This window comes from Lipomyces tetrasporus (genome assembly GCF_029532465.1).
Source record: "Lipomyces tetrasporus strain NRRL Y-64009 chromosome Unknown POJ06scaffold_2, whole genome shotgun sequence".
Taxonomy (NCBI): domain Eukaryota; kingdom Fungi; phylum Ascomycota; class Lipomycetes; order Lipomycetales; family Lipomycetaceae; genus Lipomyces; species Lipomyces tetrasporus.
In genome coordinates, this window is record NW_026611597.1 from 431,941 (window position 1) to 458,306 (window position 26,366).

Sequence of the window (26,366 nt, forward strand, 5' to 3'; positions counted from 1 at the left end):
TCACCAATGGCTTCCGGAAAAGACCTTGTGTCAATTTCCGACGTGAAAATTTAAGTTGCGAATGACCAGTTACGATATTGGCTCTTTTTGGTTGAGGTCATTACAAAACTTCCCGTCGGCGTTTCTATACACTACTCATCAAGGTATCACGAAATAGCACATTACATAACAAATAGATTTAAGATATATTCAAGGGGACAATACGGTCCAATGCGACTCCAAAACATGTACTCCTCTGACGATATACAATAGTATTATACCCCAACAGCAAATGCAACCAAAATTCCAACTTTCAACACCGTTATGTAGCTATCAATCAGCAGAGCAAATTTTACAAGTAGTTCATATCATAATAACCAAGCACCTTTTTGAAATGCAACTCAATCCATGTTACCAATTGATACCGATGACAATGAATAAATTGCCATTATGCTGTGTCAAAAGACAATATCTAAGACAAATCAAATCCGGCACCAGCCGTGACCGCGAACAACAGCTTACTCTTCAAGATCTCTTTCGTTTCATACCGCGGAAGTTTCAACATGTTCACACAGGTAGATGCGGTCGGAAGTCGATCCTGAGCGAGGCCGGATTCGCGGATCGTAAATGATGGCTTAAGTGAAGCGAAGCCTTGCAGAGGTGCCCGGGAAACAGAGGTCACAAACTTGAGCACGCTTCGCACATCCCTAAACAGAGTCAACGACACCTTCCAAAACTTGACATTAGCAGTTACCACATACTCATCATTTAGCTCCTCGACAACTTCCCAGAAATATGTAACAGTGGGATCCTTCTCGTAAAATCCGCCATACACTGTATTCTTCTTCCAATCTTCAATATTAATCGGTAGAGCCGCACCGCCCACTAATGTCTGCATTTCATTTGGGCTAAACATAACCAGCCACGTTGGCGATAGCAAATCGTTCATTCCAAACAAAAACGCTTGCGTCTGCCGATAAAGTTCCTTGTTTAGCTTGTAATTTGCAACTTCATGGATATATTGCAGCCTATTCGCCGCAGTCACCGCGACAAGAGCACCGCCCCGAATAAGTTCAACTGTTTGATTGTGAGAATTCGTGATCGTGAAGTTGAGTCCGAAATCGGCTTCAACGTCCCCCTGGTATTTCTTTAATTTGATCAGACCACGATACAGATCGGGATCCAGACTCCACAAATCGTCAAATGTGTTGCGGAAGCCGTTGCCAAATACTGTATTGTTTTGCACTTGCCACTTGCTGAGGAAAAACTGGGCAAATGACACTTCAACTAAAATGCCTTGATAAAGAGCTTTACCAATAATACGTCCAAGAAACTCGAAATACTGCAACTGCTCCGAGCTTGTCGCTGCCGGATTGGGATACAGCATATTCTGACTATTCTCCAAGAAGAGCCCAGTGGCTGGATCGAATCCCTCTTTGCACACGCCGACCAGGAACTCCTTGGTGATACCACCACCGTCGATTCCAGCTTCGACACCGAAATCATTAACAAACGTAATACCAATAAGAGACTTCAGCTCTCGTCTAAGGCCATTGAGCTGATTGAAAGCATCTTCAAGCATATGAGTTCGTCGAATTTCAGCTTTATGCCTGCGCCATCGTAGTTCATAGTCGCGATCCAATCCATTCTTAGCTCGGTCATGGTCCAGCGAGCGCTCAAATATTTCGACTCTCGCTTCAAAGGGGAGTAGAAACGGGATCTTTTGCAGAATTTCTATCCTGGGCGTGACCATCATTCTTGTACGTAGGTCTCGACGTGCAGAAGATGACCCGACCCCAGTTTCCGACTCCTCGAGTTCCGATTCCGACGAATCATGGTTATCCAAAATATTTTGTTCAAAATATTGATCCATATTATCTTCGTCAATAACAGCTTGGGTCGTGAAAGCGGGAATGTCAATACTATCTTCCAGTAACCAATATTTCTTATCCAGGAAGCTCCGCCGAGAGTCGCGATAGAACAACTGACGCATGACACCAATTGCTTTTGCCTTGATGTTGTTTAGCGTTAACGCTCCACTCTCAGATAACGCGACGTTATTATCACCTCCGCTTCCAATCTTAATTTGCCGGCCACGGTGGATTATGACCGTTGTATCTTCATTACACACGATTAAAAAAACCAAAATCTTGAGAAATGTACCTAGATAACGAACATCGAATAACGACAATCCATACTGCGTTTCGTCAAAGAACTCGTCGTCATCCGTCATTATCATCCAATGCCAACAGATATCCAAGAAGAGTGACAGAATCTCCCATTCTTGAATGGCGATATCATGGTACTCATCACCAGCGGCTGGGGCCCAAAGACTTGCCGCACTAGATGATACAGTGGGCCCAGAGCTCTTGAACATGATGGTGTCAAACAAACGCGAGGATTTCAATGTCTTGAAGAAAAGAGGTAGAGTGTATTCAGGACTGAGATATAGGAAATAGCGAATTTCGCTATTCTTTGAAGGCCATATCCTGAGTAAGCTTACAAAATATAAGCATATTGCAAGCAGATCGTCCAAATTTGCTGCAGTGCTACTGGAGGATAGCATACTTGTAACCGGCGAAACTGCCATTTCAATGTTATGACGCTCTTTCAGCACCTCAAGATTGTCAAGCACAAACTGTTCAATATCTCCTGACGAGGTGGACAGTGCTTTAGAAAGACGCTTGCTCACCCCAGCAGACAAACCCCGCAATATATTGGAAAGAGCCCGCATGAGGGGAACCGTCAGAATCGGACGCATTCTGATCCGCTGGTGACGCCAGATATAGAGGATATTCGCCAGGAGCCACTGTAGCCTTGTATCCTGTTCAGATTTTGATTTATAAACAGTTGCAGTCGCAGGCGACTGAATAATAGGACTGCCAATAAGAGGGATAACATCACCGGAAAAGTTGAACAGTTCTTTGACTCGAGTCTGGACACCGCTATCCGCTACATTTTCGAACAAATGTGGTGTCGACAGGAAGTATTTAACATAGTCCAGAAGTGCGCTGTGCTTATCCGGAGCCGACTCAACCGCAATAATCACGTTCTCGACAACTCTCGCAGTAGCGCTGGCATCACGAAGCCCTGAGATGACAGAACTATACGATTCTATCACGTCCTCGAGCGGCACCTCCGTCTGGACAATCCGTAATAACCGTAGGCACGAATTTCGGATCTCCTGAATTGTCTCCGCGTTTCTAACACATCCGAGTAATACCCGTGCTAGTTTCCGCGCTCGAAAGGGATCAATCTCATTGACGCGTTCGTCGCTACCAAGCATCCGCTCCAGCACCGGAACCAGACTATCATCACGATAGATTCCACTCGAATCACCTTTCCCAAAAAAGAAAACAAACATTCCCACAATATCGCCTGGACACAGATCAACGTGGTCTTGACCCGCCAGTTTAACGAACTCTTCTCGCACACGATCTCGGGCCTGCGCGACGTCCTTTCTTCCGCGATAAAACGATTGAATAGCAATAGCTGCTCTCTCTCGTTTCCGCGCTTGTTCACGCTGTGCCCGTGCCGCAGACGCGTCTTTCAGGATCGATTGCGAACTGCGGTGAGATGCGGCGGATGATCTCGCAAGATTGACTTGTCGCCCGTGCCGGTAGTTTCCGGTGAAATTTGGTGTCACCATTATGTAGTAGAGTTATATGTAAATAAATATTGCAATGCCGTAAATTCGGGTTCTATCTAACAGTAGATGTAGCGCGTTCAATGAGATGAATGAGCATCGGTGGCGGACTCGGTATGGTAGTACACTCTGGAACTTGTCAGAAAGCCCGACAAACTTAATTAGTTAAGCGTAGACAACATACACACCTTCGTTTAATACAGTCTAGAATATAAAGCAGATAATGGAACACGCATAGTCTGAACCACGACGATCCAATAATGCTTGATGGCATCGACAATGTGGCATGAGGTAATAAGCTAGACCGCAAACTGTAAGTAAAACTGCTTATCACGGTATCGAACGCACCAGAAGAATGACTTTGAAATAAGGGCACATGGAGTTCCAGTATTGCTGTAGGGTTAGGGCAATTAATATACCCTGACGAAGGCTATGCTCTTTGCATGGCCCGCCATGAATATTTTTGTCAAACAATTCGACAACCAACATAAATTGCAAGGCCCGTCCCGGGACGCCGCGACATCGGTATACGAAACAGTCGCTGATCCCAGCTGATCACTCAATACTACGTCGTCAATTTCTAGTGCGAATTCATAAAAATGTCCTCAACACAACGAATAGTAGTTGCACGGATAACGGTGCTCACGCGGACCGCTGTGTCGACAAAATGTCTATCTTTTACAACAATGGGTTCATCAATTGCTTCAAACATGATCTCGGTCGCCTTTGTCAAAAGTACAATTCGGAGGACAGCTCTACTACGCAATCTTCGAGCCGCTCAGTCCGTGAGATTTTTCACATCTGTGCGTGCTGTCCAGAATCCGGAGTCAAAGAATGAACCGCCAGAGGAACCACCAGGAACTTCACAAACTGTAGAGCGAGAGTCGTCAGAAGTCGAGCAAGGTACTCCGGTGGCAGAAATCCTCGCCCGCGACAAAAAGACCGTGGAAAGTGGACCTCTGTTGAAGGCAGCGGACGCACAAGTGCATGATGCTGTAGCGCAAGAACAGGAGATACCAAACAAAATGCCGGTTGATGAAGGGCACGCGGAAGGTGAAATTGAACGGATCGAAGAATTGACGACACAAGAGGCAAAAGAGCGAGGTACGTCCGTAGGGGAAATTTTGGAGCGAGATAGCGACGCACTGCGGAAGGTGCCAGAGTTCGTGAAAGAAGTAGTCAATGAAACTGTGGCGGAAGCTCCCTTAAGCATCCCGGAAACGAATGTTGGCACTAGCGGGAACGATCCTCTGGAAAACGCCAAATCATCAGATCCCGGATCACCCACCACCCACCCAGTCCTGGCCGGCCTTGCAAGTCATCTCATCAATCTTCGACTGTCTGGTCTAGGGCTGGATGAATACATCGAGCGAACTGGCGCGAAGGAGCTTGATTTGATTCGCGATGATATTTTGATGAAGAAGCAGGCGCTTGCAGAGGCAGAAGCAGAAGCGGCTAAGAGGAAGAGCCCGAATGAGCCGTACCCCCATGATCCGCATTGGCAAGCGGTGCAGGCTAGAAAAGCCAAAGAATTCGTCTTACCAGGAGCTGAAGATCCTATTGTTTCACATTTGGTAAATCTTATTATGCGGGACGGAAAAAAGCAGAGGGCCCAGAGAATGGTTGCTGAGGCATTCGTCATCATTCGCATGAGACTGCAGGACGATCCGGTGAAGGTTCTACGGTACGTCGTCGAGCAAACTATGCCTCTCGTGAAGATTAAGAAGGTCAAGTCTGGAGCCAAGAGTTTCTCGGTTCCGAAGGCTTTGACGGCTAGGCAGAGACACAGAAAAGCACTGGATTGGATTCTTGAGGAGGCGGAGAAGCGGCCGTCACCTTCCTTTGGTGTGCGACTGGGTGATGCTCTTGTCGCCGTCAGACAGGCCGTTGATACCGGAGCGGCCCTAGAGAAGAAGAACGTTATCCACAAGACTGCTATCGAGAACAGAGCATATATCAATGCCAAGTTTTGAGTGATGTAACGTAGGTAGGGGTATATAAATGTACATAGAATGGAGTCGGGTGTTTATTATGCCAATTGAGGCTGTATCCGATATGGTTGTGTCTATTGCCCCTTCGCGCTCGACATGATTAAGACTAGCTACAGCAATGTGTGCAAAAGCAAGAAGGTGTAGAACAACAAGGCCGTAGGATGTTGGAATATTGCTAGATCCAAACTTCCCGGGCCTGCACTTATTGTTTGCCTTCCTTTTTCGAACCAAATTGTGCCGCCAATTTCGGATACTCTCCTAAGTTTCAGAGGAGACGTTCAGAATGCATATGACTGAGTTGTTGGATGCAACGGTAGGCCCATAACATTCCAATCGGTTCAACAGTGCTGTGTATGTCTTGCGTTCGTGGATTGCAATAATGTAAATCTCGGACAAGCGACTCTCTTAGTGAACAGTCTCTAAATATCTTTTGTACAGATAAGGTCGTACGCGGAGAGTTGCTTAGAACCCTAACCTGATGGCCAATGATGAAAGTTATTTCAGTTATACGTGCCGCTGGCCAGATTATCAGTAGGGCTTCGCGACTAGGGTGAAAACACAGTCACGGACCAAGCAAGGCAGCAGTGTCAGCGACATGAGAACTCCACGCCTCGTTTCGACGGGTTAACATTTGGCACAGCCTTCTCGACACTAAATATTCACAATACATCGACGTTGATCGCAACAAAGATGCCGGTAAGTTTATTTCATCCGTGATGCTTGATATAGGTTTGGCCCATCTATGGCGCTATTGATGTGATCGCGTAATGGATTATTTTGTTGGAATGATATTGTTGTATTGTCGATTTTCGGTACTGCAACAGAGTCTGACGGCGGAATTACTATAGAGCCACAAGTCTTTCAGGACAAAAGTCAAGCTTGCCAAGGCGCAGAACCAGGACGGTCGTGTTCCCCAGTGGTTCAGACTTAAGACCGGTAACACTATCAGGTACGATGGAGATCATGACTCAACTACATAATTGACACTTTGAAACTAATACAATCGCACAGATACAACACCAAGAGACGACAGTGGCGCCGGAAGAAATTGAACATCTAGACGTGTGGGTGGAAGGAAGAAAATTTGGCCGGTGTTTGTTTGCTTGCTCGATAATGTAAAGTACGCGAGTCAAAATGGTGTGTCATGGGTCATATATCTGAGACGTCTCAACCAGTTTTGTTATATATAGTAAATATTCACAGACTATCTCTTGACGTACAAAAATGGGAAGTAGTAAATTCCTATTGGTTTCCAAAGAGTCACAATATAGTTGGGCAACGATGCGGAATTACTAAGGCCAATATTGATACAGTTTCTCCTTTGCAGAATATGGACTGTACCGTTGAATTAAGAAATACAGCGAAGTCAGTGCTCAATCGCGTGAACCACTCTTAAGCACATTCATTGTCTCGATATTAATCGAAGTTGCCTTCTAAATGCAAGTCCTCAAAATATGTAATAAATATAGTTTTCGTGTGCTATGGATACGCCTTGGTTGAATTACTTAGTTCGCGACCTCGAATTCGGGCGAGGGCGAAAAACTCAAATTGTACGGCGCTGTAGAAACTCACAAAATATTCCCAATGGTTCTCCGTGTCCTGAACGCGCTTTGTTGACATCACGGAACTGTTGCAAAGCTTGCACAAAAGATAAAGATGGTATGCTACATTAATCAATCAGCCTAGATCAATAAGTAGAGGTTGACTAACTTTGTCTGCTTTACCAGTCAGTCCAAATTTTCGGAGATCAAGTCACAGAGGAGCGAGCTGAAAATGCGCGTAAGTTCCCCTCTAGCGTTCAATTTACGTCTTATAGACCAACCTAATGCACTTTTCTGCTACAGGTCTATCCGCGTTTGTCGGTGCTATTGCCGTCGGTGATTTAGTCAAGACCACACTCGGACCTAAAGGCATGGACAAGCTCTTGCAATCCGCGTCCACGGGCGACGTGCTAGTCACTAACGACGGTGCCACGATTCTCAAGTCAATCGCGTTGGACAATGCGGCAGCAAAGGTGCTCGTTAATATATCAAAAGTCCAGGATGATGAGGTTGGAGACGGTACTACGTCCGTGACGGTGCTTGCTGCGGAGCTGCTGCGTGAGGCCGAGAAGCTTGTTGACCGCAAAATTCATCCGCAGACTATCATCGAAGGATACCGGATCGCGTCGAACGCTGCTTTGACTGCGCTGAAGAATTCCACGGTTGATAACAGCAAGAACGCAACAGCGTTTAGAAAGGACTTGATTGCGATCGCAAGGACAACTTTGAGTTCGAAGATTTTGAGTCAGGATAAGGATCATTTCGCTGAATTAGCTGTTGACGCCGTGTTGCGGTTGAAAGGAAGTACAAATTTAGATCATATTCAGATCATAAAAAAGGCCGGTGGGCGACTTGTTGATTCGTACCTAGATGAGGGTAAGTCAATTGCATATTATTCGTGACGCGAGATGCTTACTGAGAGGGCAGGGTTTATTTTGGACAAAAAAATTGGAGTTAATCAGCCAAAGCGGTTGGAAAATGCAAAAATTCTCATTGCCAATACCCGTAAGTTCTCGGTGTTAGTCATCGTTTGGCTATACACCATTGCTAATGGATCTTATTAGCCATGGACACAGATAAAGTCAAAATCTTTGGGGCTCGGGTAAAGGTCGATGCCACAAGCAAGCTTGCCGAATTGGAGCGAGCAGAGAGAGTAATGAGTCGGTGCTCTTCTGGATTGGATTGTTATGCTAATATATTTGGTAGGACAAAATGAAGGCGAAGGTTGAGAAGATCAAAGCGCACGGAATCAATTGTTTCGTTAACCGTCAACTCATTTACAACTGGCCGGAACAGCTCTTTGCGGACGCTGGCATCGTCTCTATCGAACACGCTGACTTTGATGGCATCGAACGGCTAGCATTGGTTACTGGCGGAGAGATTGCTTCCACATTTGATCATCCAGAGTTGGTTAAGCTTGGTCACTGTGATCTCATCGAAGAGATTATCATCGGCGAGGATACACTATTGAAGTTTTCTGGTGTGGCGGCAGGTGAGGCGTGCACAATTGTTCTCCGCGGTGCGACCGAGCAATTGCTCGATGAAGCTGAGCGATCTCTTCACGATGCGCTTTCTGTCCTCTCACAGACTGTGGTCGAGACACGAACCGTACTCGGGGGCGGCTGCTCGGAGATGATCATGTCGAAGGCTGTTGACAATGCTGCCCAGAACGAGGATGGCAAGCGTGCCCTTGCCATCGAGGCTTTTGCCCGTGCGTTACGCCAACTTCCCACGATTTTGGTAGATAACGCTGGCTTGGACTCTAGCGAACTCATCGCCAAGCTGCGATCGGCGATCTACAACGGCATGAGTACCTCCGGCCTCGACCTTGACAACGGCAGGATCATTGACATGCGAGAAGCCGGTGTTGTGGAGAGCTATAAGCTCAAGAAGGCGGTGGTGTCGAGTGCGGCAGAGGCAGCGGAGCTGTTGTTACGTGTTGATAATATCATTAGAGCTAAACCGCGGACGGCTAATCGCGGTCAGGGAGGGATGCCGTTTTGAGAAGTATAGCAAGTTAATGATTTAGTGCGTGTGTCATGTGCACACTCTGGCTAGGAAACAATGGCATTATTTATAATAATTTGAACCGTTTATTGCGTTGAAGGAACAGAAATTAGCCCCATACGATCCCTCATTCGTTGGCGCAAATCCAGCCTTATATGTAATGTCCACCGAGCTAAAGAAACAAAAAAGCCGGCCAAATCGACAAATAAAAACCCACAATTTTACTTCTCCATCAATCTAACGAAACCATCGGTACAATCTCGCCTTAATAGTATGGCCACCTTCAAGTGCCTGCTCCACCTTTAGCCGCTTCTCGTACGCCCAATACAGTGCCTTGGAACAATCGTCAATATCCTCGATACTTTCGGCCAAAGTATAGCCTTCACTATATAGATGTCCTATCTGCTTTTCCATCTCTGAAAGAATCCTATCGCTCATTAATGACCAGAATGGCTTAAGACTGCTGTAATGTCGATGTTGAGCATATGTATCATTGTTGGCAAGAGAGTCTTCGACTCTGTCGAGAAGCATTTTGATAGTGATTTCTTTTCTTCTAACAGGAAATTCTTCCCTCTCGCAATATAAACAAGTCGCGGTCCGAGGATGCATATTTCGTCGAAGATATGTGGCGTTCCCAAACGACTGCCTAGGATTGGATATCGGCAGCGTCATAGTCGAGGCTTGCATGCTTGGTTCATTACTAGCGTGCAAACTCTCAGCGTCTGCACTGCGCTGTCTTCCCCATGACCGCACACTTTGACTCGTGTTAGGCACGTCCGACGTAGTCCTTCCAGTTCTCGCTGACACTCCAGTTGGAGCAACAAACTGCCTCGGAATGTTGTCCTGAGGTCTGCTCATCGCACGTCGCAGCACTCTGGCGGCGTGGGTAGCAAGCTGAGTTTCATCGTCGGCAAACTTGGCGTATTCTTCCTCATTTAAATCATCACCAATAAGCATTCCCACATATTCAAATGCTTTTGAACCGTACTCTGAAATGGGATAATACGCCATGCCCTGCATTGACTTCAAAAATCGCTTAATGCCGAACAGTCCAGGCTTTCGACAATATGTGCTGCAATATTCGATATACGCAGCCTGAAGTCCTCTAAGCTCATCGCTGTATGTCTGCGATCCATCGGAGAATCCATCGAGGCAAACGTCGGTGATATTGACGTGAGAGTCACTGGCAATATTAGTGCTTTGCAGTTCGTTGCGTTGTCGTTTGCCAGCTTCACGACTCGCGTCGATGAACTCTCGGCGCGCTATTGCAATCGATTCTGCAAACGGGGGGCTGTCAATCACCGGAAGATCCCTACTCGCGAGCTGGGATGACTGGCTTATCGCAGGATTGACGGAGATTGGATCAACCACTATCGTGACAGACTTGCTTGTGTCCACAAGGACCGGAGTATTCGTCACAGAATTTTTCAGCGTCTCGTGATTGGTCCGGATACCTCTGTCAAGATTTAGCGATCGATCCTGATACCCTGGTGTTCTGTGGGACGCTGACGTGGGGATCGGTAGACCGGATTGATCAGAGGTGCTTGAAGACCTATCGATTGAATTTAGATGAAACAATGAATAGTCCTGCAAACATAAGTAATACAATTAACATTGGCTCGAAAGCAGGACAAGATAACTAGATTACCTTCCAGAGACTGATCTTTCTGCATCTGATTGGCTGAGGCTCAACCGTGGCAGCCGCCATAGCTACAGTGAGCGGCGAACCCGAGTCTTTGTATGCGCTTAATATTGAAAACAGACAGGGCAATAGACCATCGCGTAGGCAGGCTTGTGGCTAGCGACTGACATTGTGAGTATTGGAGGCCGGGCTGAGTGACACGCGCCTATTTACGTACAGATGCACGCGAGCCGGTCGGGGTGCGGCGTATGGAGTCGCGTGCTTATCCAGACTCAACGTTTTGACAACGGCGAGATCCGATGACAGGTTGGATGGCAGCTAACTTAACTGGCAAAAGACAAGACCCAACCCACTCTACTCGCCCGAAGGGAGGAGCGTGTGTAGAAAGACGATCTCAGTCTACCGCAACTCGAATTTGATTTGGTTAGTGGCAGTAGACGAAGTACTAAGAATCTGATTTTGCTTAGCGTCATTGCATAGATAACTCACTGACCACTGGCACCTCCTTACCTTGTTGAGACAGGCGTCGCAGGAACGGGACTAAGTGGCGTGGTATGTGTGTCATATAGTTGCTACCCGTAACAGCTTCGGTCCACAAGCTCATATAAATGCTGTGCGACTATGGCGATACTAGCATTTACGGTGTAATAACTTTCTGGTATAACTACTCATTCAAACGGCGAATAATTAAACTGCCCATTATGATCCGCCTTCTGTAAATCTGTTTCATTTGTCTCTAGCAGTGTGCTACTTCTGGTCTTGTGCTACATAGGCAACGTCAGATAATTCGTTTAATCAATCGAACTACAGCCATATATGTCACAGAGGGGTGGAACCTTGGGAGGAGCGTTTAGAGAGTTCCTGTGGACTAGTAATTGAATCGGTGTAAGGAGTGCTACGATGATATCTACGACTCCCTGCGTTCAATATATTATTCCTCTCTTACATATTGAATTGCGGCAATTGAATAATGCCCACAAACTGTCACGACGAATAGATCAATGCCCAGGAGGCAAGAGCACACGCCTGGATTTTGTTTTAGTGCGACACATAAACCACGTACAGCTATGCGAATGAAACCGTAGACGTCAAAGCATCAAAGCATACTTGTTAATGTTACTTGCCTGCTAATCTCATGAGTCAATCGACACTGGATTTCATGAACTTTTTTACTACCTGACATCCTTTCTCAACGTTGTAATAATAGCGCTCTGATTTGCGTTTGATCAACTAACAAACGCGTCCTATTTATCTAGTGTCATCGAGAGCATTGTCGTGCCATCCGATCACTTAGGTATCCAGCTTATGGCATGGCTAGCGCTGAATCGATATCATCTGGCACCAGCGTTAGCGGCATGTCGCTCACGTATGTGTTTACTACTTTGTGATGCTAAAAGATGCCGTGACGGGTCATGGGCAAGAATGCGTTAACGCAAATCGCAGGATTCCAGAACGATTAAAATGTTGTATATGCAAGGAGCTAGCGCGGGATGCGGCGAAGTTGACATGCTGCGAGTCTAATATTTGTGGATCATGTATGTTCTGCTACTATGGATTGGATGTGCTGGGAAATAATCCGCTGATGACGAACTGAAGGCCGGAGAACGCTTCCTGAAACATGCCCGATATGTGAGCATGCTCCGTTAACAGAATCAGATTGTGTGGACAATATGTCCTTGCGCACGACGATCAACGTTTTCTTAAAGCATGCAGAGAAGCGAGCTCGCGATGCGATTGCTAAAAATGAAAAGAAACAGAAGGATGCCGCGCAGCACGCGCCATCACAGTCACAGCCAGAAGAAGCTGCCAGTTCAGGCAAGATTGCCGTTGAAAGTGCTAGTAATGATAACGATAGAGCACCTTCCGTCGGTCCGAGTCTGGGATCAAATGCTTCGCCTGCTCCTTCACTATCAGTTCCCGCTGGGTTTCCGCAGGTATGTCGAAGTGCACAATTGTCGGATCTCACAGAGCAGCGCTGACATCAGAGCCATAGCTTTTGTCTGACGGTACGCCTGCTACAGCCGTATTCAAGGAAGCTGATACTAGTGGATTCATGGGTGGAGCGATGGGAATGATGCCTGGTATGTCGCCGGCGGGCTTTGCCGGAGGCTTTACGGGAATGGGAATGCAGGGAGGTTGGGATGGCATGGGAATGAACGCAATGACAAGTGGCAATAATAATAATGGTATGAATCATATTATTTGGCTTTGTTCTTTTATCGCGAGGAGGCTTTACCTTTCTACTTTACGTCACACAAATATTTGTAGCGTTTGTCGTCGTCCATTCATCCTCATAGTTTGTCAATCATCTAACAGAACCGCGACGATCTTCAAATCTGTTCTTCGCTTTTCGCACTCTTTATCGTGGACTTTTTTTTTGGTTGGTTCAAATTAATAACTCTTTATTCGTAAAAGGCTACAACATTCAACCGACGAATCCTAACGGTAACTTCGGATACTGGAATCAGCAACAGTCCTTCCCGCGACATATTCAACAGCAGCAGTTTGACAACGACGGCGCGAATTCAGGTGAGCTTATGGGGTCCGCTTCTCCGGAGCGTGGCAAACTTCAAAGTCCGAGCATGGGAATGACAGCCGCGGCGAATAACAATAGTATTGGCGACATGGAACATCTCGGAATGGGCGGTCAGCAGGGCGGATACTATCAGAACCAATTTTACAATAATCGAGATCGCTACGGATATCGAGGCAGGGAACGGGGTGGATACAACAGGTTTTATTCTAATCGTCATCAATACAGCAATCGGTACAATGACTATGAAACGAGCGCTGTTCTAGTAGCCGCAGGAGACGAGGAGAAGCGATATGAAGAAAGAAGATGGGAAGAAAGGAAATGGATCCCGCATAGCCGATATGGGCATTCGACTTCTGTGATTGAACTTACTCAAGCAGAGCCCCTGGAATCGTCAACGGAGACGGCAACGGATATTGCTGGTGAATCGGCTAGGGATGTAAAACCTTCCGAACGCCCTGAATACTCTGAAGGATCTTCGGTGCCAGCACAGACTTTGGACAACACTAGTGCACCAACCTCTAAAGTTGCTGATATTCCTGTCGAACTTCTCCACGCTCCCACGGCGCCTCGCAGCTTCCGTGAGAGGCAAGCTCGACAACGGTTTGGAAATCAAGGAGAAAGTTATCCAGCCCTCGGTCAGTTTCGAGATTACCGAGATCGAGCCGGCTACCGAAATCAAAGGTTCGACGATTCGACGGCCCGAAACGACTTCAACCCTCGATCATTTAGTATTCGTGGCAGTGCCTCCGGCGGATCTGGGGACAATGTCAATTCGGAGGAGGCTAGGAGATTTTGGCGACACCAATCTAGGTATCTCACGGATTGATGAAGCTTGCGTTAGTAGACACTAATCTGGTATGCAGCGAAGTGAAGATTCTTGCCACTGGAGATGAATACAAGGACGAAGCGAGCGAAAGTGTCACTCAGAACGATTCAACAGACGTCGTGGTGCCCTCTGTCGTCGTGAAACCCGAGCACAAGGGCGTGGTTGACCCCAACAATGGCAGACTGAAGTCTCAGTCTCGAAGCATATCACGTTCCCCATCTAGACTGCGGTCCTACTCGAGATCACCTCATTCGCGGTCCGCGTCTGTTTCGCGATCCAGATCTCGTTCGTACTCGTCGCGCAGTCGCTCTTATTCCAGATCCAGATCTCGATCAAGATCTGGCTCACCCTTTCGTTCCAGATCTCGAACGAAATCTCCTTCCGCGACCAGCGCGAGATCCAAATCGCGCTCACGTTCCGTTTATTCTCGGTCCCGGTCTCGATCCCGGTCTGCTTCGATCGTCTCCGACAAAAGCCTGGTCTCTCAAGGAGCTAAATATGAGCGCGAACGAGAGTCTGAGAAGCCTGAACAGGGAACCGAATCTAAGAAGATCGAGTACAATGACATTGGTATCGACATTGGTGACGACATCGACGAAGATGAATATCTAGGCTACGCAGACCAGGCTTCTGCATCGTCGGCTGTTCCGACACAAGAACCTGTGAAGGAGCAACCCAAGACGATTCCAGCGGCCTATAGCGAGGAGATTTCAAGCACCAGAGTCCCATCAGGGCCGCGTTCTCGCCCGGACACTGCGGCAGCTTCGATTTCGAATCGCAAACGGCGTCGAGAAGACGAGGAAAGGCGAATGCGTGAGAGGGAGCGAGAACGTGACTATGCGAGACGAAATGGAGGTGACAACAAGCGACAACGAGACGATGGTGGGCGCCGACCGCCGTCTCCGAAGTCTCCTCGTGGGTTATCTCGTGACGAGACGCGCCGGAGAGATGAGCCACGACGACTAGACCGCGATCGTGAACGTGAACGCGAACGCGAACGTGATCAGCGTGATAGAGATCGAGAAAGAGCAAGAGACCGGGCACGAGACCGAGACCGTGACCGTGACCGAGACCGAGACCGAGACCGAGACCGAGACCGAGACCGAGATCGAGACCGAGATCGAGACCGAGACCGAGATAACCGCATGAGAGAGGATCGCGACAAAGACATCCGCGAGAGGAAACGAGTGGGCGAAAGGGAGCGCGGGGAAGAACGCGAACTTGAACGCAAGAGAGAGCAGCACAAGCTCGAAAATGAGCGCGCTCGAGAGCGGGCTGAGCGAGAACGGCAGCGTGAGAATGCGGGAAGGGATCGCGCAAGGTCTGGTATTGGAAGAGTTCGGGCAGGGCACGAGGATTTCGGTCGGAGATTGAAAGTACGCAGCCCGTCACCAGATCGTGGTCGTGATCCGAACCGCAATAGAGATGATCGCGGTGGAGATAAACGCGACATAGACGATCGAATCGAGCGCGACGGCAAAGGATCACAGGCTAATGGTCGTGGCAGGAATAAAAGAGATCGAGAACGAGACAGAAGGGAGCGGGATGAAAGGCGGAGATAAGAGCTGCAAAATTGTATATATTCACGTTTATTACGTAGTTGCAACTGGCGTGTGTTAATAATGTATTAATAGCTAAGTTATGTAGTAAGTTAACGATAATGGTTATCAATTAGAACGAGACCTGATCCTTTCAACTTCCGTGTTTGTGAACACCATAAGATACTAAATCGATGCTATACTATTTACAAATTTGTCAATTGATGTCTACACTAATTTTGAATTTGATAACAGAATATGCAGCAACTAACAAGTTAAATGCCAGTCAGTACGGAAACCCATCCCACTCACAAGAAATTACACAAATAAATCATAAGTTACTCCGCGCCAAAACCAATTTGCAATTAATCCCAGAAAAACATGAGTCATCACCCACCTTGACATATATGCGCATTGAAGTAAAATTTACCGTAGCGATACCTTGGGGAAACACCGAGGCCCAATGAAACCGTTAATATAGACACCTTGAATATCAATATTACGTGCCGGATCCGAACTGTAGAACTTTATGTATACATATCTCGCAGATCTAAGATATGAACATTATCAGTATTTGTAGCCAACATTGTACCCAATCGTCACGTACAGTGGAGAATCAAAGGTGATGGTGCACTTTGATCGATTATCCGGAATTTTGAACTTGGCCACGGGTTCTAAGATCAGCGAATCTGTGTGCGGAAGTGAAGTTGTAGCTCTATCGTCGCCTTCCTTCACATCTGTGACGGTACCGCTCGAAGCGGGAGCATTTGCAATGGACTGTGCGCTCCAAGACGAACCGTTCGCCGACATAGAGTTCCCAGCCACATTGTTCGACGCTAGGTCTAGGGGAGGCGTAATATTATCCGTGTTAATAATCCTAACCTCCCGTGATTGTCCATTCGGGCTTCTGAAGAACCGAGATCCTAAACCATGCATTGGCCTGGCTCCCAAGAAATTATATCTCGAACGCGCCCTAAATTCTGCAAGAGGCCCTCTGTAGAGCCGGCTCGATCTAGGACGTGAATAGTGACCTGGAGGCGGCGAACCCCCTACCAAGAAGGAATCTAACGCATTATCCGAGGTAGGGCCATAGTCGACTGCGTGGTCCTCATCTTCGTCGTAATGGTCTACCTCGTAGTCTTCTTCGTCATCTGTGAGATTCACCGGCTGAGGTGGACCCATGAAACTTGAGTGATTCCAATAGTCTTCTAGCAATGACTCAAATGATGTTGACGGGTGGTTGCCAGATCGGGTGCTTCCGAACTGACTTGACTGCGGCAACCGCATTGCCGAATACTCCGCTGTCATGGAGATAGGCATTGACAGAGCCATGTTGTCGATTTGTTGATCATGATACTTTGTCCGCGGTAACATATCATCTTTATTCATAGACACGAAAATCAAACCCTGTTGAACAGGACAAGTAAAGCCGGTCGTCGGCGCCTTGATAGTAATCGAATGCAACGTGAACGGTTTGTCCGATTTATGGCGTAGGATCATGTTACATTTTGCCTTCTGCGTGCAATACACCGAGTTCGTAAGAGACAGGACACTATCCTGAAGTCAGTAATGACAGATATGAGGTCGCATTAAACAGCCACTCACTTCCCGGGCAGATAGTCATCACCATGCCACCCGCCATCACAATACACCATCTTCAAATCCAACTGCATGGGTTTTTCCGACATTGAATGGCATATTGACTCGTCTTTCCGCTGTCGCTTTGCCACATTTTCAAGGTAGGGGTTGGCTCTTCTACGAATTGTGTTCGACCTTCGCAACGGACTTCTGGTGTACGGATATGTGGTTGAAGCCTGACCAAGCGTAAGTAATGATGATGGTGAGATGGCAGGTGGTGGAATTAGCAGTCTCGTTTCGGGGTTCGAAGAACCAGCGGCTGATGAAAGATCATTAGGACGCGTGCCTGGGTTGACATCTAGCCTATTCTCTAGCAGCATTGGATTCATGTTGGCCGTGGTTCCGTTAGAGCGCCACCTTCCGTACGAAGACGTAGATTGCGCCTGGTTTCGAGACGACGATCGCCGAGAGTCGTCACCTGATTCTGAATATTGTTCACGATAGAATATCTGCGGCAGAGACGAGTTGTGCTGCAGTATTCTCCTCAGCCGCTCTAAGCTTTGGTGGGTGGACGTTTGCAGATCGGAAGACGGTCCCGGCGTAGAAGACCTGAAAGGCGAGTTGATCGCACCAGCAGTACCGGTGTCTGCACTGCTAGTGCTCGCATTGCCACCACCGAAGCCATCCCCGGTGTGAGGTGAAGCAAAGGAAACCAAATGGCGTCCTGGATAGTATGTGTCTCTACACCGCAGTCAGAACTGGTTACACGTAGGTCGAGCAAAGCATATAGCATACCTGACAGAAGACGTCTGGACGGGTATATCAGACGACGCAGAGGCAGAATAATACGCATTTAGCGAGGGGAGCGAAGACGGAGTGCTACTGCCAGCGGCCGCTGCATCTGGACTGGTGGCATCGTCTGTCACCGTCTCCAGCATGTTCGGCGCCGTCGGCTCTGCGCTCATACGTGATTGTATCCTCAACCGCGTACACTATATTATTAGCAGTGGCAGCAATTGTGAGTAATGAGAATGGCAGCAATTCGGTTGATCACGACCACGATTTCACTTTCTTCTCCGGGCCCTCATAAATCCCAATCATTTAACCTAATCCAACCGCATCACGTGCTATGACACAAAGTTCGCAGTCTCGAGACAGCATTTACGCTCTGTTTCCCCTCGCCGGCGTAATCGCGTTTAATCGTCGACTTGCGCGTATTCTTTCTCCAGACAGGCAGCATTATGACGGATGACAAGCAGATATCTGCTGGTTAGTATTCTCACAAAAAGGTATCTGTTGATTTTGGTGTCCTTTGCTCATTCCCAACAGAGGAGATCGCTTTATACGACCGACAGATCCGACTGTGGGGTATAGCGGCGCAGGCACGGTAAGTTAACTTGTATTAGTTCCGATGCCAGATACTCCCAAATGACTGTCTATTGACGGTGATTTAGCATGCGAGATGCAAACGTTCTGCTTGTCCATACTGGCGCATTGGCAAATGAAATTGCGAAAAATATCGTCCTGGCTGGCATAGGACGCCTCACAGTGCTCGACAACGCAACCGTTACGCACTTGGATCTTGGCGGCCAATTTTTGCTCGAGGAATCAGATGTCGGATCGAATGTAAGGTACATAATGTGGTGTCAACTATAGAGTGAACCCGACTGCTAATTCCCGGACGTCGTGTAGAAAGCCGAGGCGTTACTGCCGAGAATTCAGCGGCTGAATCCCCGAGTTATTGTCACGGCTGATTCTTCTGATTTCAAAGATAAGACAGCTGAATACTATGCTAAATATGACATTATTGTAGCAACTGAACTGGATGTTGACGATCTGGTATGTTCAGCACTGGACTGGCTAGTGTTGGCTATCTAACAGGACGATACGTAGATATCTATCAACGAAATTTGTCGACAGAATTCCAAGCCATTCTACGCCGGCGCGTCGATTGGTCTATATGGCTACATTTTTGTCGATCTCATTAGGCACACGTTCGCAATGTATGTCCCGACTTCTATCAACTCATGGTCTCTCCCGCGAACTAATTATATAGTGAACGCGAGAAATCAAACCTACCAACGAAGCTCGGTCCAGAATCAGCAACCAGATCAATCATCGATGTCGTCGTGAAGAAAGAAGGACCCAAGCTTAAAGAAATTGTCACGAAGGAGGAGACTTATAAACCGCTTTCTGAAGCGATACAGTCCGACAATCTAAGCAAATTACGACCACGAAGCTTGCTGAAAATCTCTCCGGTGCTGCCTGCCATTAAAGGTCCGTACAGTCTGAATTTGGCTTAGAATGCGGTAGTGAAGCTGACAGTCATTAGCAATGTGGAATTTCCGTAAACATACAGGAGCTCAGAAGCCAGCGTCTGACACCGAGCTCGCGACGTTTCTCGACCTTGTTCTGGCCGCGTGCCGCGATTTCAGCTTACCTGTGGGTATTATATCACCGGAATTTACAACTTCATTTGCACGCAACATCGGTACCGAATTATCCCCAATTGCTGCGATCTTGGGCGGAGTGTTGGCGCAGGATATGTTAAATTACCTCGGCCGGCGCGAGCAGCCGATTCAGAATTTTGTCATCTTTGATGGGGATAGCTCTGTAGCTCCGATTTACAGTCTCTAGAGTGACGGATGTGGGATATAAGTATATAACTAGAGTGGTGTTTTGTTAAATTGTAAGTTATGTGAACGGACACATCATCATGAGCCAAACTGACAACGGAAAGAGCACTAATATATCATAATCATCATCAATCGTATACAACAATATGAAATCAATCGCGTCTATCTGCCATAGTAGTACACACAGAAGAAATTCAGGCAACAAATATACATAGGCGGGCAAAAAGTTTACGGTAAACAGATAGACGGAATGAACACCAACCAAAACACAATGTATATGTATATAGAAGAGTCACATAGCAAAATTATACAACTTTAAACCATACATTATAATCCGTCAAGATGAAACTTATAAACGCCCAAACAATTTTGATTCGTAGAGAAATTAGCAAATAACAGTCACCAACCCCGAACCAAACGAACCGTGTCTATTTGGATTCTAGCATAATCTAATTTCTAGAATTATTGGCTGTCAGTTCGGTAAGTCGTCGAAGATTTGGCACTTGTAACCCTGCAATTATATCAGTATCGCGTCCTTTCAAAATATGGAAACAACTTACATCCTGGCATGTATGTCTCTAAAACAGTCATCTGCCGGGGCAGAGCAATTTCAAATGGGCCGCTGTCGTCCAACGGCACTTGCTCGAGCAGGAGTATATCCTGATCCGCAGTAATCGCCTTTTTGGCAATCACCTTGAGAATTTCCGAACTAATGGGCGCCTCGTAGTCCGCAACTTGGTACTGACTAATAAGCTTCTGGATCTGTGAAGCTGTCAAGGTCCAACAAATGTCGTAGATAATCTCGATGTCGTTGACCGTTGATTTCTTGAGCTGCAACAACTTAGTCGCCTGCATCAAGTGCTCTAACTTGAGAGTGCCTTCCGGCACGTCGTTGCTCTTGCACCATTCCTCAATGCGCGTGATGTTATAGCTAATCTGTAGACCACGCTTCCACGACAGGAAGTTTCTGCGCGACAGAAGGTCGTTAAAGGCTGTGACACCGACAAGCTTCAAGAGCTCCATGACGACCTGTCGAACGACTTCCTCCTCTAAATAGTACACTTTCATCGCCTTATGCATTCTGTTCAGGAAGTTCAGCAAATCATCCATGCTGTAGCTTGGCCCGGAAGTGCCCAAAACCTTGCTCAAAAATCGACTACTCTCGTTGGTGACGAATCCAGGAAGCGACTGTGACTCAATTACCGCGGGAACAATCATCTTGTAAAGAATCCTCTTCAGCTCCTTCATCCAAGTGTGGTATATGTTAAACTCGAGGTTCTCGAGATCGTGCTTGACCATTCCGACCAGTCGCTCGTACTCTTGGAATTCGACTGGATCCATGCTAGTCGTCTGCTCATTCTCCACAATGTTCAACTCAGCTAGGCACACAAATGATAACATCTCGTGAACGTTAGAGAGCCAGAAAGTGCCGGGCATGATGATCTCCTCGCCTTCGTAAGACATCACCTGTTCCTGGATGGTCTGCATGGCAAGTGCAAGCAGGAGCTCAGATTCCTTGACGAAGCCCAATCTCCACATCTCAGACGTGACAAGGTTGATGATGTGCGCAGGGAAGAGAACCTCATTGGCGGTCATAGGATTCTGCCCGGATGGGTGGGGAATGACAAGCGTCTGAATGAGACCCCTGACCACTTCAAGCTGGATGTCTTCTAGCCTATCAAGGATGGTCTCAATCTCACTGTCGATGTTGGCAGACTGGAAGAACTCATCTTTCTCTGAGTCGCCGAAGGCGGCGAAATATCCAGGTGATGCGGTTGGTGCCGACGCCAAGGATGCCGGACGTGGATTGAAATCCTTTGGAGTCAGAAGGCCAATTTCAGTATCCTTAACAGGTGTGTTGATGCTGTGCCGTTTAAGTGGCCGGCCACTCTTGCCCCCCTGAAGTGCTATCGTACCGCTTGGCATGCCATTGATATGGCTATCACCATTCAAGTAACCATTGGCTGGACCACGTGACGCCATACGCTGAATTTCATCCCTTAGTTTCTGAATTTCCTCGTTCAGCGATAACTCAGCATCCACTTTCTCTTTCTTGGCCGCCTGCAATGCTTCCTCAAACTCGATAGTCTTAGCTGATAACGACTTTCGGATTTCCTCGCTCTCGAGTTCTTGGGTCTGGAATTTAGCAATCGCCCGACTGTACTTCTCGTTCATATCCTCCAGTTTAGTCTCGAGCTCCAGGGCGCGCTTCATCTGTTCATTAACTGTTCCAGCCTCTGTCTCAAGCTCCTGGGTGTACAATTGGAGTTCATTGTGCTTCTGTTGCCACGACGACAACTGCTGCTCCATCTGTTCGATCTGTACCAGCAACTTCTTGTTCTCCTGTGTCCGCGTCGAGAGCATCTGGGTGAGCTCCACGACTTTGTTTTCCAGTCTGTAGGACACCTCCTTGAAGTGATTAATGGACCTCGCCTCGGTCTTGAGTGCAAGCAGCTCTTTCCGAGCCTGCCGCCGTCGATACAAGCTCTGCACGATTACGACCTTTCGAATGTAGTCCTTGTATGACCTGCGCACAACATATCCTCGGTATGTATTCTGGATCTTAACCGCCGCACTTTGTTGTCGACTATTGAGTAAGCTCTTGCGCACGAGATATCCTCGCAAAGCAGCTTGTGTCTTGACAGTCGCCCGACGCGTCTCCAAAAACGACTTCCGCGCATAGTATGCACGCCATGCGGTCTGAACCTTTGTCGCTGACATATCAAGTCGAATCTTTTCAACTCTCTGCCGTGCCAAATACCCACGGATCGATGCCTGTGCAATGATGATTGACCGCCTAATCTCGAGATATCTGTTCCGGAAATACAGCTTCTTGAGGTTCTTTTGCAGCAAGACCGCGCACTCGTTCAAACGGTGAGATCGCAGATTCTCAAGATATGCTAACATGCCAGCGCGGAAAAATATCTTTGTCTTTCCGAGCTGGTATCGATTTGGCTGCGTAATAGCCTTGGACAATATCGCATCCGCCATTTCCTGAATCGATTTCTCCCAGTACGAAGAGTGCACGAGCATATAGTATCGGTTGACAAACTCCTCAAATGTCCACCGGGTCGGAAAACCTTCGCAGCTGATTCTGATGGTCTCTAAAACACCGCATGCACGCAACTGGTTCAATACCATAGGTCCCTCGAATTTCCATGCCTCTTTTGCCTCATTCGGCTTGATGCATCGGATATAGTGGACATTGGTCGAGTTAATCGTGTTCATAAGCTCGATAAGGGAGCTCTTGAAAATGCCACCAAGAGTCGGCTTCCGATTAGTCGCTGCGCCAACTCTCTTCCCTGGAGCTGGCTTTGCAGCCGGTTGAGCACTCTCTGTCTTGGCTGCATCGACGGACGTCTTTAACACTTCAGTAAGAAACTCGTTCTTAGATGCCATGAGAACTTCCATATGTTCGTCCGGAACAGCGTCTCTGTTCTTCTCAATGAAACCCTCGGAATCATAAGTAACGTCCATAGCATAGTGGTGGACAGTAAATGCCGTCTTGCCAAATCGAGGTTTCTTGAAGTAGGTTTTGTGCTTGTCGACATCGAAGTTTGTATAAAGTTTCTGAATCCACGAGTCATCTGAGCCTGAAGGCAGCCGAGATTCTTCGTCCAAGAGGGACAAGATGCCGATACGCGCCTCAATAAGATCAATACATGGCTGATTATCGGAGAACTCTATGAATGTCCACTCAATCTCTTCACGCACGTATTCATCCTGTTCCAGCTTGAAAACGTGCTGGTTGAATTCCTGCTGCAATTTCTCGTTGGCATAATTGATACAGAACTGCTCGAAAGAATTCTTCTGAAAGTGCTCGAAACCGTAGATGTCGAGAACACCGATAAATGACTTGGCAGACCGTTCGACCTCAGGCGAGGCTAAGCTTCGGTTAATAATAGCAACAAGCCAGTCAAACAGGGCCGAGTAGATGAATTTCGAAACTGAATCACGGACGACGATTGCTTGCTTATAGTTCAAATTTGTGACTATCTTTTCACTCCGGGTTACGATCTGCTTCTTAGTGATCCACTTCGCAAACGTAAACGGGTCGATGCCTAGAAGGTCGCAAACCCTGACGAGAGACGGTTCGGAGGATGACAAATTGGAATCGTTTCGCCCGGCCGTTATACTTATATTACCGATATGTAGCAATGCAGCCAATATCTGGAAAATACTAGCCTGGGTGTTGGCGTCGACGCCAATTGTGGCAAGCGCGCTCCGGGTCAACTGGAACTCTTCAGCATCGTCAACGTTAGCAATGACCGGATCACCGCCTTGGTTCATGTACTGGAACTCTTCGACTGGTAATAATCCTAGAGCTTCTCGCTCTTCATCAGTTGCACCAGCACACAGCTGATAAAATATATGATAATTTCGCTCGGTCGGAGGCTGGAACACCAGTCGCGACCTTTCCAAAAGATAAGTACGAATTTTTGCACCAACTATATCGGGAATCGAATCAAACATGATTTCGATATACTTTCCGAATCGCGAGGAATTGTCGTTTCGAGTGGTCTTTGCGTTGCCGAACGCTTCCATAATTGGATTTGTCGCCAGAATCTGTTCCTCAGTCTGACTCAAGCTGTCGGACTTGCCGCCTCTTCGCTTGCGAGGCTTATCGACATCCTCGACTGTCGCGAAATATCGCATGATGAACTTGGCACTGACGGTCTTACCAGCACCACTCTCGCCGGACACGACAATTGTCTGATTCTTGTTGTCCCGAATCATGCATCTGTGCAACGATTAGCATAGGCAAGGCAATGCTAGGCGTGATTGTACCTGTAGGCATCTTCAGCAATGGCAAACAAATGTGGTTCGAGCTCGCCTCTGCGTTTTCCTGAGTACATCTGAATGATATCCGGCGAGTAGAGGCTATCGACTCGTTGGAATGGATTTGTTGCTATCAGAACAATACCACTGTAAGTGTAAATGCTGAGCTGCTGGTACCGCATGCGAATTGCGTGCATGACTAGAGTTGTCCGAGTCAGGACTGATCACCGATATTAGCGATAACAGAACATACCAGCAGGCTCGTTTAGATATGATAAGTTTGTCAAATCCTCATTTGCCTCGAGAATTGGAGGATTGCAGAGTGGAGGTAAGTTGGGGGAATTCTCATCTTCGAGATCCTTTTCGGAGCATGTGACAGTATTGGTCTTCAACAACCGGATATCAGCCATCGGGCTACCACCTACTGTCACATAACCCGACTTACCGTTCCATTTTCGAGCGTAAGCTCAAGCGTGACCTTGCCGCCTTCGACGTTTTTGGCAGTGACTTCAGCCTGGACCCAGCCCTCCTGTTCGTCCGGTTGCCAGCATTTCCTATCAACCACGGTTAGCGAACTTCCGTTGCCATTACAGCGGCGAAGATTGCCGAGTGTCGGTGATCTTTGGTGCAAGAAGATCCCATTCGCCGGCCGTAACAGGAATCAGCGCGAGTAGGGATGGCATGGTACATACGTTCCGACTGCGAAATGCGACACCATGGCTAGGAGTAACAGACGCGCTCACGGAATGAAGGTGGAGATATATTTAGCAACAAGAACGGAAGAAGAAAATGGAGGAGATAGGTAAGCGGAAGGGCAAAGACAGACCGACAACAAATACAATAATGTCAGCTGGAGCAAAAAGAGAAGTACACGGGGTAAACCGAGAACTTGCAGCAGTAGGCGAGACGCGTTGTGGTGGTGAGGATATGCAGGTGCACCTGAAAAGGGGTACGCCTCGCAGCGGTTCCGGGACTGTTCTGGATAGCCTTGCACGGCCAGGGGCGGTCTTATTTAGTGCAGCCACCCGCATATTACAAGCTTACTTTGAGTGCTTCTGGCACCACCATTTGGAATGCCGTGTCGGTTGTCGGTACGGATAAAGCTCAATCGTCATTAGATGCGACATGTGTGCCGCCACCGCGTGCGGCGACGAACTATGCGGGCACGCGTACTCAGTTGCAACCCCACACACGCGCGCGCCGCGCCGGAAGTGCCACAGACGTCGCGCAAGCGGGGCACAACGAGCGCGTTCGCGGCCAGGAGCTGAACTGCAAACGCGTGGGTTACCCGGTCAAGGTCGGGACAGCTGTTCTGGTGCCCTTAGTGCAGATCGGCACCACTTTGTCTCTACTGCGGCGCTCTTTGGCGTCTTCCCCAAGACAACTACGATAATCCCAACAATCTTCACAACAGTCCTTTTTTTGCCTCCATCGCCTCGCCTCTCTCTACGACTGCTATACATCCCCCCGATCCCGGCTTCGCAGGATTTGATTTTCTTCGGTCTTTAAGTGCTTTCAGCTCCTGATTCGACTCCATATAGTAGCCATGGCTGAGCCGATCAGAAACAAGCGCGTCAATAATCTCGCCAACGCGGCGCCGACACCGCAAAATACCCCCGCGTCAAATACTTACATCGCCTCACATGCAACAGAGCCCCGTATCTCCA

The 26,366-nt window shown here is 47.7% G+C and overlaps 9 protein-coding genes across 9 annotated transcripts; 5 read left to right on the top strand and 4 right to left on the bottom strand.

Moving 5' to 3' along the window:
- Positions 1-115: 115 nt before the first annotated feature.
- On the bottom strand, positions 116-3,953 carry POJ06DRAFT_244985 (uncharacterized protein). The gene is made up of 3 exons (XM_056186576.1): positions 3,814-3,953; positions 741-3,754; positions 116-686 (listed from the first exon to the last, which is right to left on the bottom strand). The coding sequence occupies exons 2-3, from the start codon at positions 3,626-3,628 to the stop codon at positions 452-454; spliced, it is 3,123 nt and encodes a 1,040-aa protein (XP_056046002.1). The 5' UTR covers positions 3,629-3,754; positions 3,814-3,953; the 3' UTR covers positions 116-451.
- A 117-nt stretch (positions 3,954-4,070) lies between these two features.
- On the top strand, positions 4,071-5,664 carry POJ06DRAFT_244987 (ribosomal protein S7 domain-containing protein). Its single transcript, XM_056186577.1, has one exon. The coding sequence runs from the start codon at positions 4,225-4,227 to the stop codon at positions 5,596-5,598; it is 1,374 nt and encodes a 457-aa protein (XP_056046003.1). The 5' UTR covers positions 4,071-4,224; the 3' UTR covers positions 5,599-5,664.
- A 428-nt stretch (positions 5,665-6,092) lies between these two features.
- Positions 6,093-7,000, top strand: POJ06DRAFT_51472 (ribosomal protein L39e). Its single transcript, XM_056191148.1, has 4 exons — positions 6,093-6,312; positions 6,465-6,565; positions 6,628-6,736; positions 6,792-7,000. Exons 1-3 carry the CDS (start codon positions 6,307-6,309, stop codon positions 6,674-6,676), a joined length of 156 nt encoding a protein of 51 aa, XP_056046004.1. The 5' UTR covers positions 6,093-6,306; the 3' UTR covers positions 6,677-6,736; positions 6,792-7,000.
- POJ06DRAFT_51473 (chaperonin Cpn60/TCP-1 family) lies at positions 7,001-9,281 on the top strand. The gene is made up of 6 exons (XM_056191149.1): positions 7,001-7,275; positions 7,344-7,395; positions 7,461-8,033; positions 8,085-8,162; positions 8,222-8,310; positions 8,364-9,281. The coding sequence occupies exons 1-6, from the start codon at positions 7,273-7,275 to the stop codon at positions 9,159-9,161; spliced, it is 1,593 nt and encodes a 530-aa protein (XP_056046005.1). The 5' UTR covers positions 7,001-7,272; the 3' UTR covers positions 9,162-9,281.
- POJ06DRAFT_244994 (uncharacterized protein) lies at positions 9,229-11,074 on the bottom strand. The gene is made up of 2 exons (XM_056186578.1): positions 10,813-11,074; positions 9,229-10,751 (listed from the first exon to the last, which is right to left on the bottom strand). Exons 1-2 carry the CDS (start codon positions 10,870-10,872, stop codon positions 9,402-9,404), a joined length of 1,410 nt encoding a protein of 469 aa, XP_056046006.1. The 5' UTR covers positions 10,873-11,074; the 3' UTR covers positions 9,229-9,401.
- A 1,402-nt stretch (positions 11,075-12,476) lies between these two features.
- On the top strand, positions 12,477-15,730 carry POJ06DRAFT_235523 (uncharacterized protein; the record flags this gene model as incomplete). The annotated part of the gene is made up of 4 exons (XM_056185836.1): positions 12,477-12,740; positions 12,800-12,992; positions 13,222-14,152; positions 14,206-15,730. The coding sequence occupies 4 exons, from the start codon at positions 12,477-12,479 to the stop codon at positions 15,728-15,730; spliced, it is 2,913 nt and encodes a 970-aa protein (XP_056046007.1).
- A 201-nt stretch (positions 15,731-15,931) lies between these two features.
- Positions 15,932-18,333, bottom strand: POJ06DRAFT_51581 (uncharacterized protein). The gene is made up of 4 exons (XM_056191150.1): positions 18,080-18,333; positions 17,312-18,025; positions 16,314-17,258; positions 15,932-16,256 (listed from the first exon to the last, which is right to left on the bottom strand). The coding sequence occupies exons 1-4, from the start codon at positions 18,247-18,249 to the stop codon at positions 16,133-16,135; spliced, it is 1,953 nt and encodes a 650-aa protein (XP_056046008.1). The 5' UTR covers positions 18,250-18,333; the 3' UTR covers positions 15,932-16,132.
- A 192-nt stretch (positions 18,334-18,525) lies between these two features.
- On the top strand, positions 18,526-19,921 carry POJ06DRAFT_235525 (uncharacterized protein; the record flags this gene model as incomplete). Its single annotated transcript, XM_056185837.1, has 7 exons — positions 18,526-18,553; positions 18,614-18,671; positions 18,739-18,910; positions 18,977-19,123; positions 19,178-19,287; positions 19,341-19,561; positions 19,617-19,921. 7 exons carry the CDS (start codon positions 18,526-18,528, stop codon positions 19,919-19,921), a joined length of 1,041 nt encoding a protein of 346 aa, XP_056046009.1.
- Positions 19,922-20,369: 448 nt separating this feature from the next.
- Positions 20,370-25,417, bottom strand: POJ06DRAFT_192078 (P-loop containing nucleoside triphosphate hydrolase protein; the record flags this gene model as incomplete). Its single annotated transcript, XM_056184869.1, has 6 exons — positions 20,370-20,431; positions 20,481-24,661; positions 24,709-24,898; positions 24,953-25,085; positions 25,145-25,253; positions 25,392-25,417. 6 exons carry the CDS (start codon positions 25,415-25,417, stop codon positions 20,370-20,372), a joined length of 4,701 nt encoding a protein of 1,566 aa, XP_056046010.1.
- Between the last annotated feature and the right edge of the window lie 949 nt (positions 25,418-26,366).

Coding starts and splice junctions, on each gene's coding strand:
- POJ06DRAFT_51581 (XM_056191150.1), bottom strand. CDS start 18,249: ATGAGCGCAGAGCCGACGGCGCCGAACATGCTGGAGACGGTGACAGAC. Junction 18,026..18,079: donor GTCCAGACGTCTTCTGTCAG/GTATGCTATATG, acceptor ACTGCGGTGTAG/AGACACATACTATCCAGGAC. Junction 16,257..16,313: donor ATCACCTTTGATTCTCCACT/GTACGTGACGAT, acceptor TTCATATCTTAG/ATCTGCGAGATATGTATACA.
- POJ06DRAFT_51473 (XM_056191149.1), top strand. Junction 7,396..7,460: donor GGAGCGAGCTGAAAATGCGC/GTAAGTTCCCCT, acceptor TTTCTGCTACAG/GTCTATCCGCGTTTGTCGGT. Junction 8,311..8,363: donor AATTGGAGCGAGCAGAGAGA/GTAATGAGTCGG, acceptor TATATTTGGTAG/GACAAAATGAAGGCGAAGGT.
- POJ06DRAFT_51472 (XM_056191148.1), top strand. Junction 6,566..6,627: donor AAGACCGGTAACACTATCAG/GTACGATGGAGA, acceptor ACAATCGCACAG/ATACAACACCAAGAGACGAC.
- POJ06DRAFT_244987 (XM_056186577.1), top strand. CDS start 4,225: ATGTCCTCAACACAACGAATAGTAGTTGCACGGATAACGGTGCTCACG.
- POJ06DRAFT_244994 (XM_056186578.1), bottom strand. CDS start 10,872: ATGGCGGCTGCCACGGTTGAGCCTCAGCCAATCAGATGCAGAAAGATC. Junction 10,752..10,812: donor GAAAGATCAGTCTCTGGAAG/GTAATCTAGTTA, acceptor TTATGTTTGCAG/GACTATTCATTGTTTCATCT.
- POJ06DRAFT_244985 (XM_056186576.1), bottom strand. CDS start 3,628: ATGGTGACACCAAATTTCACCGGAAACTACCGGCACGGGCGACAAGTC. Junction 687..740: donor GTCGAGGAGCTAAATGATGA/GTATGTGGTAAC, acceptor GACTCTGTTTAG/GGATGTGCGAAGCGTGCTCA.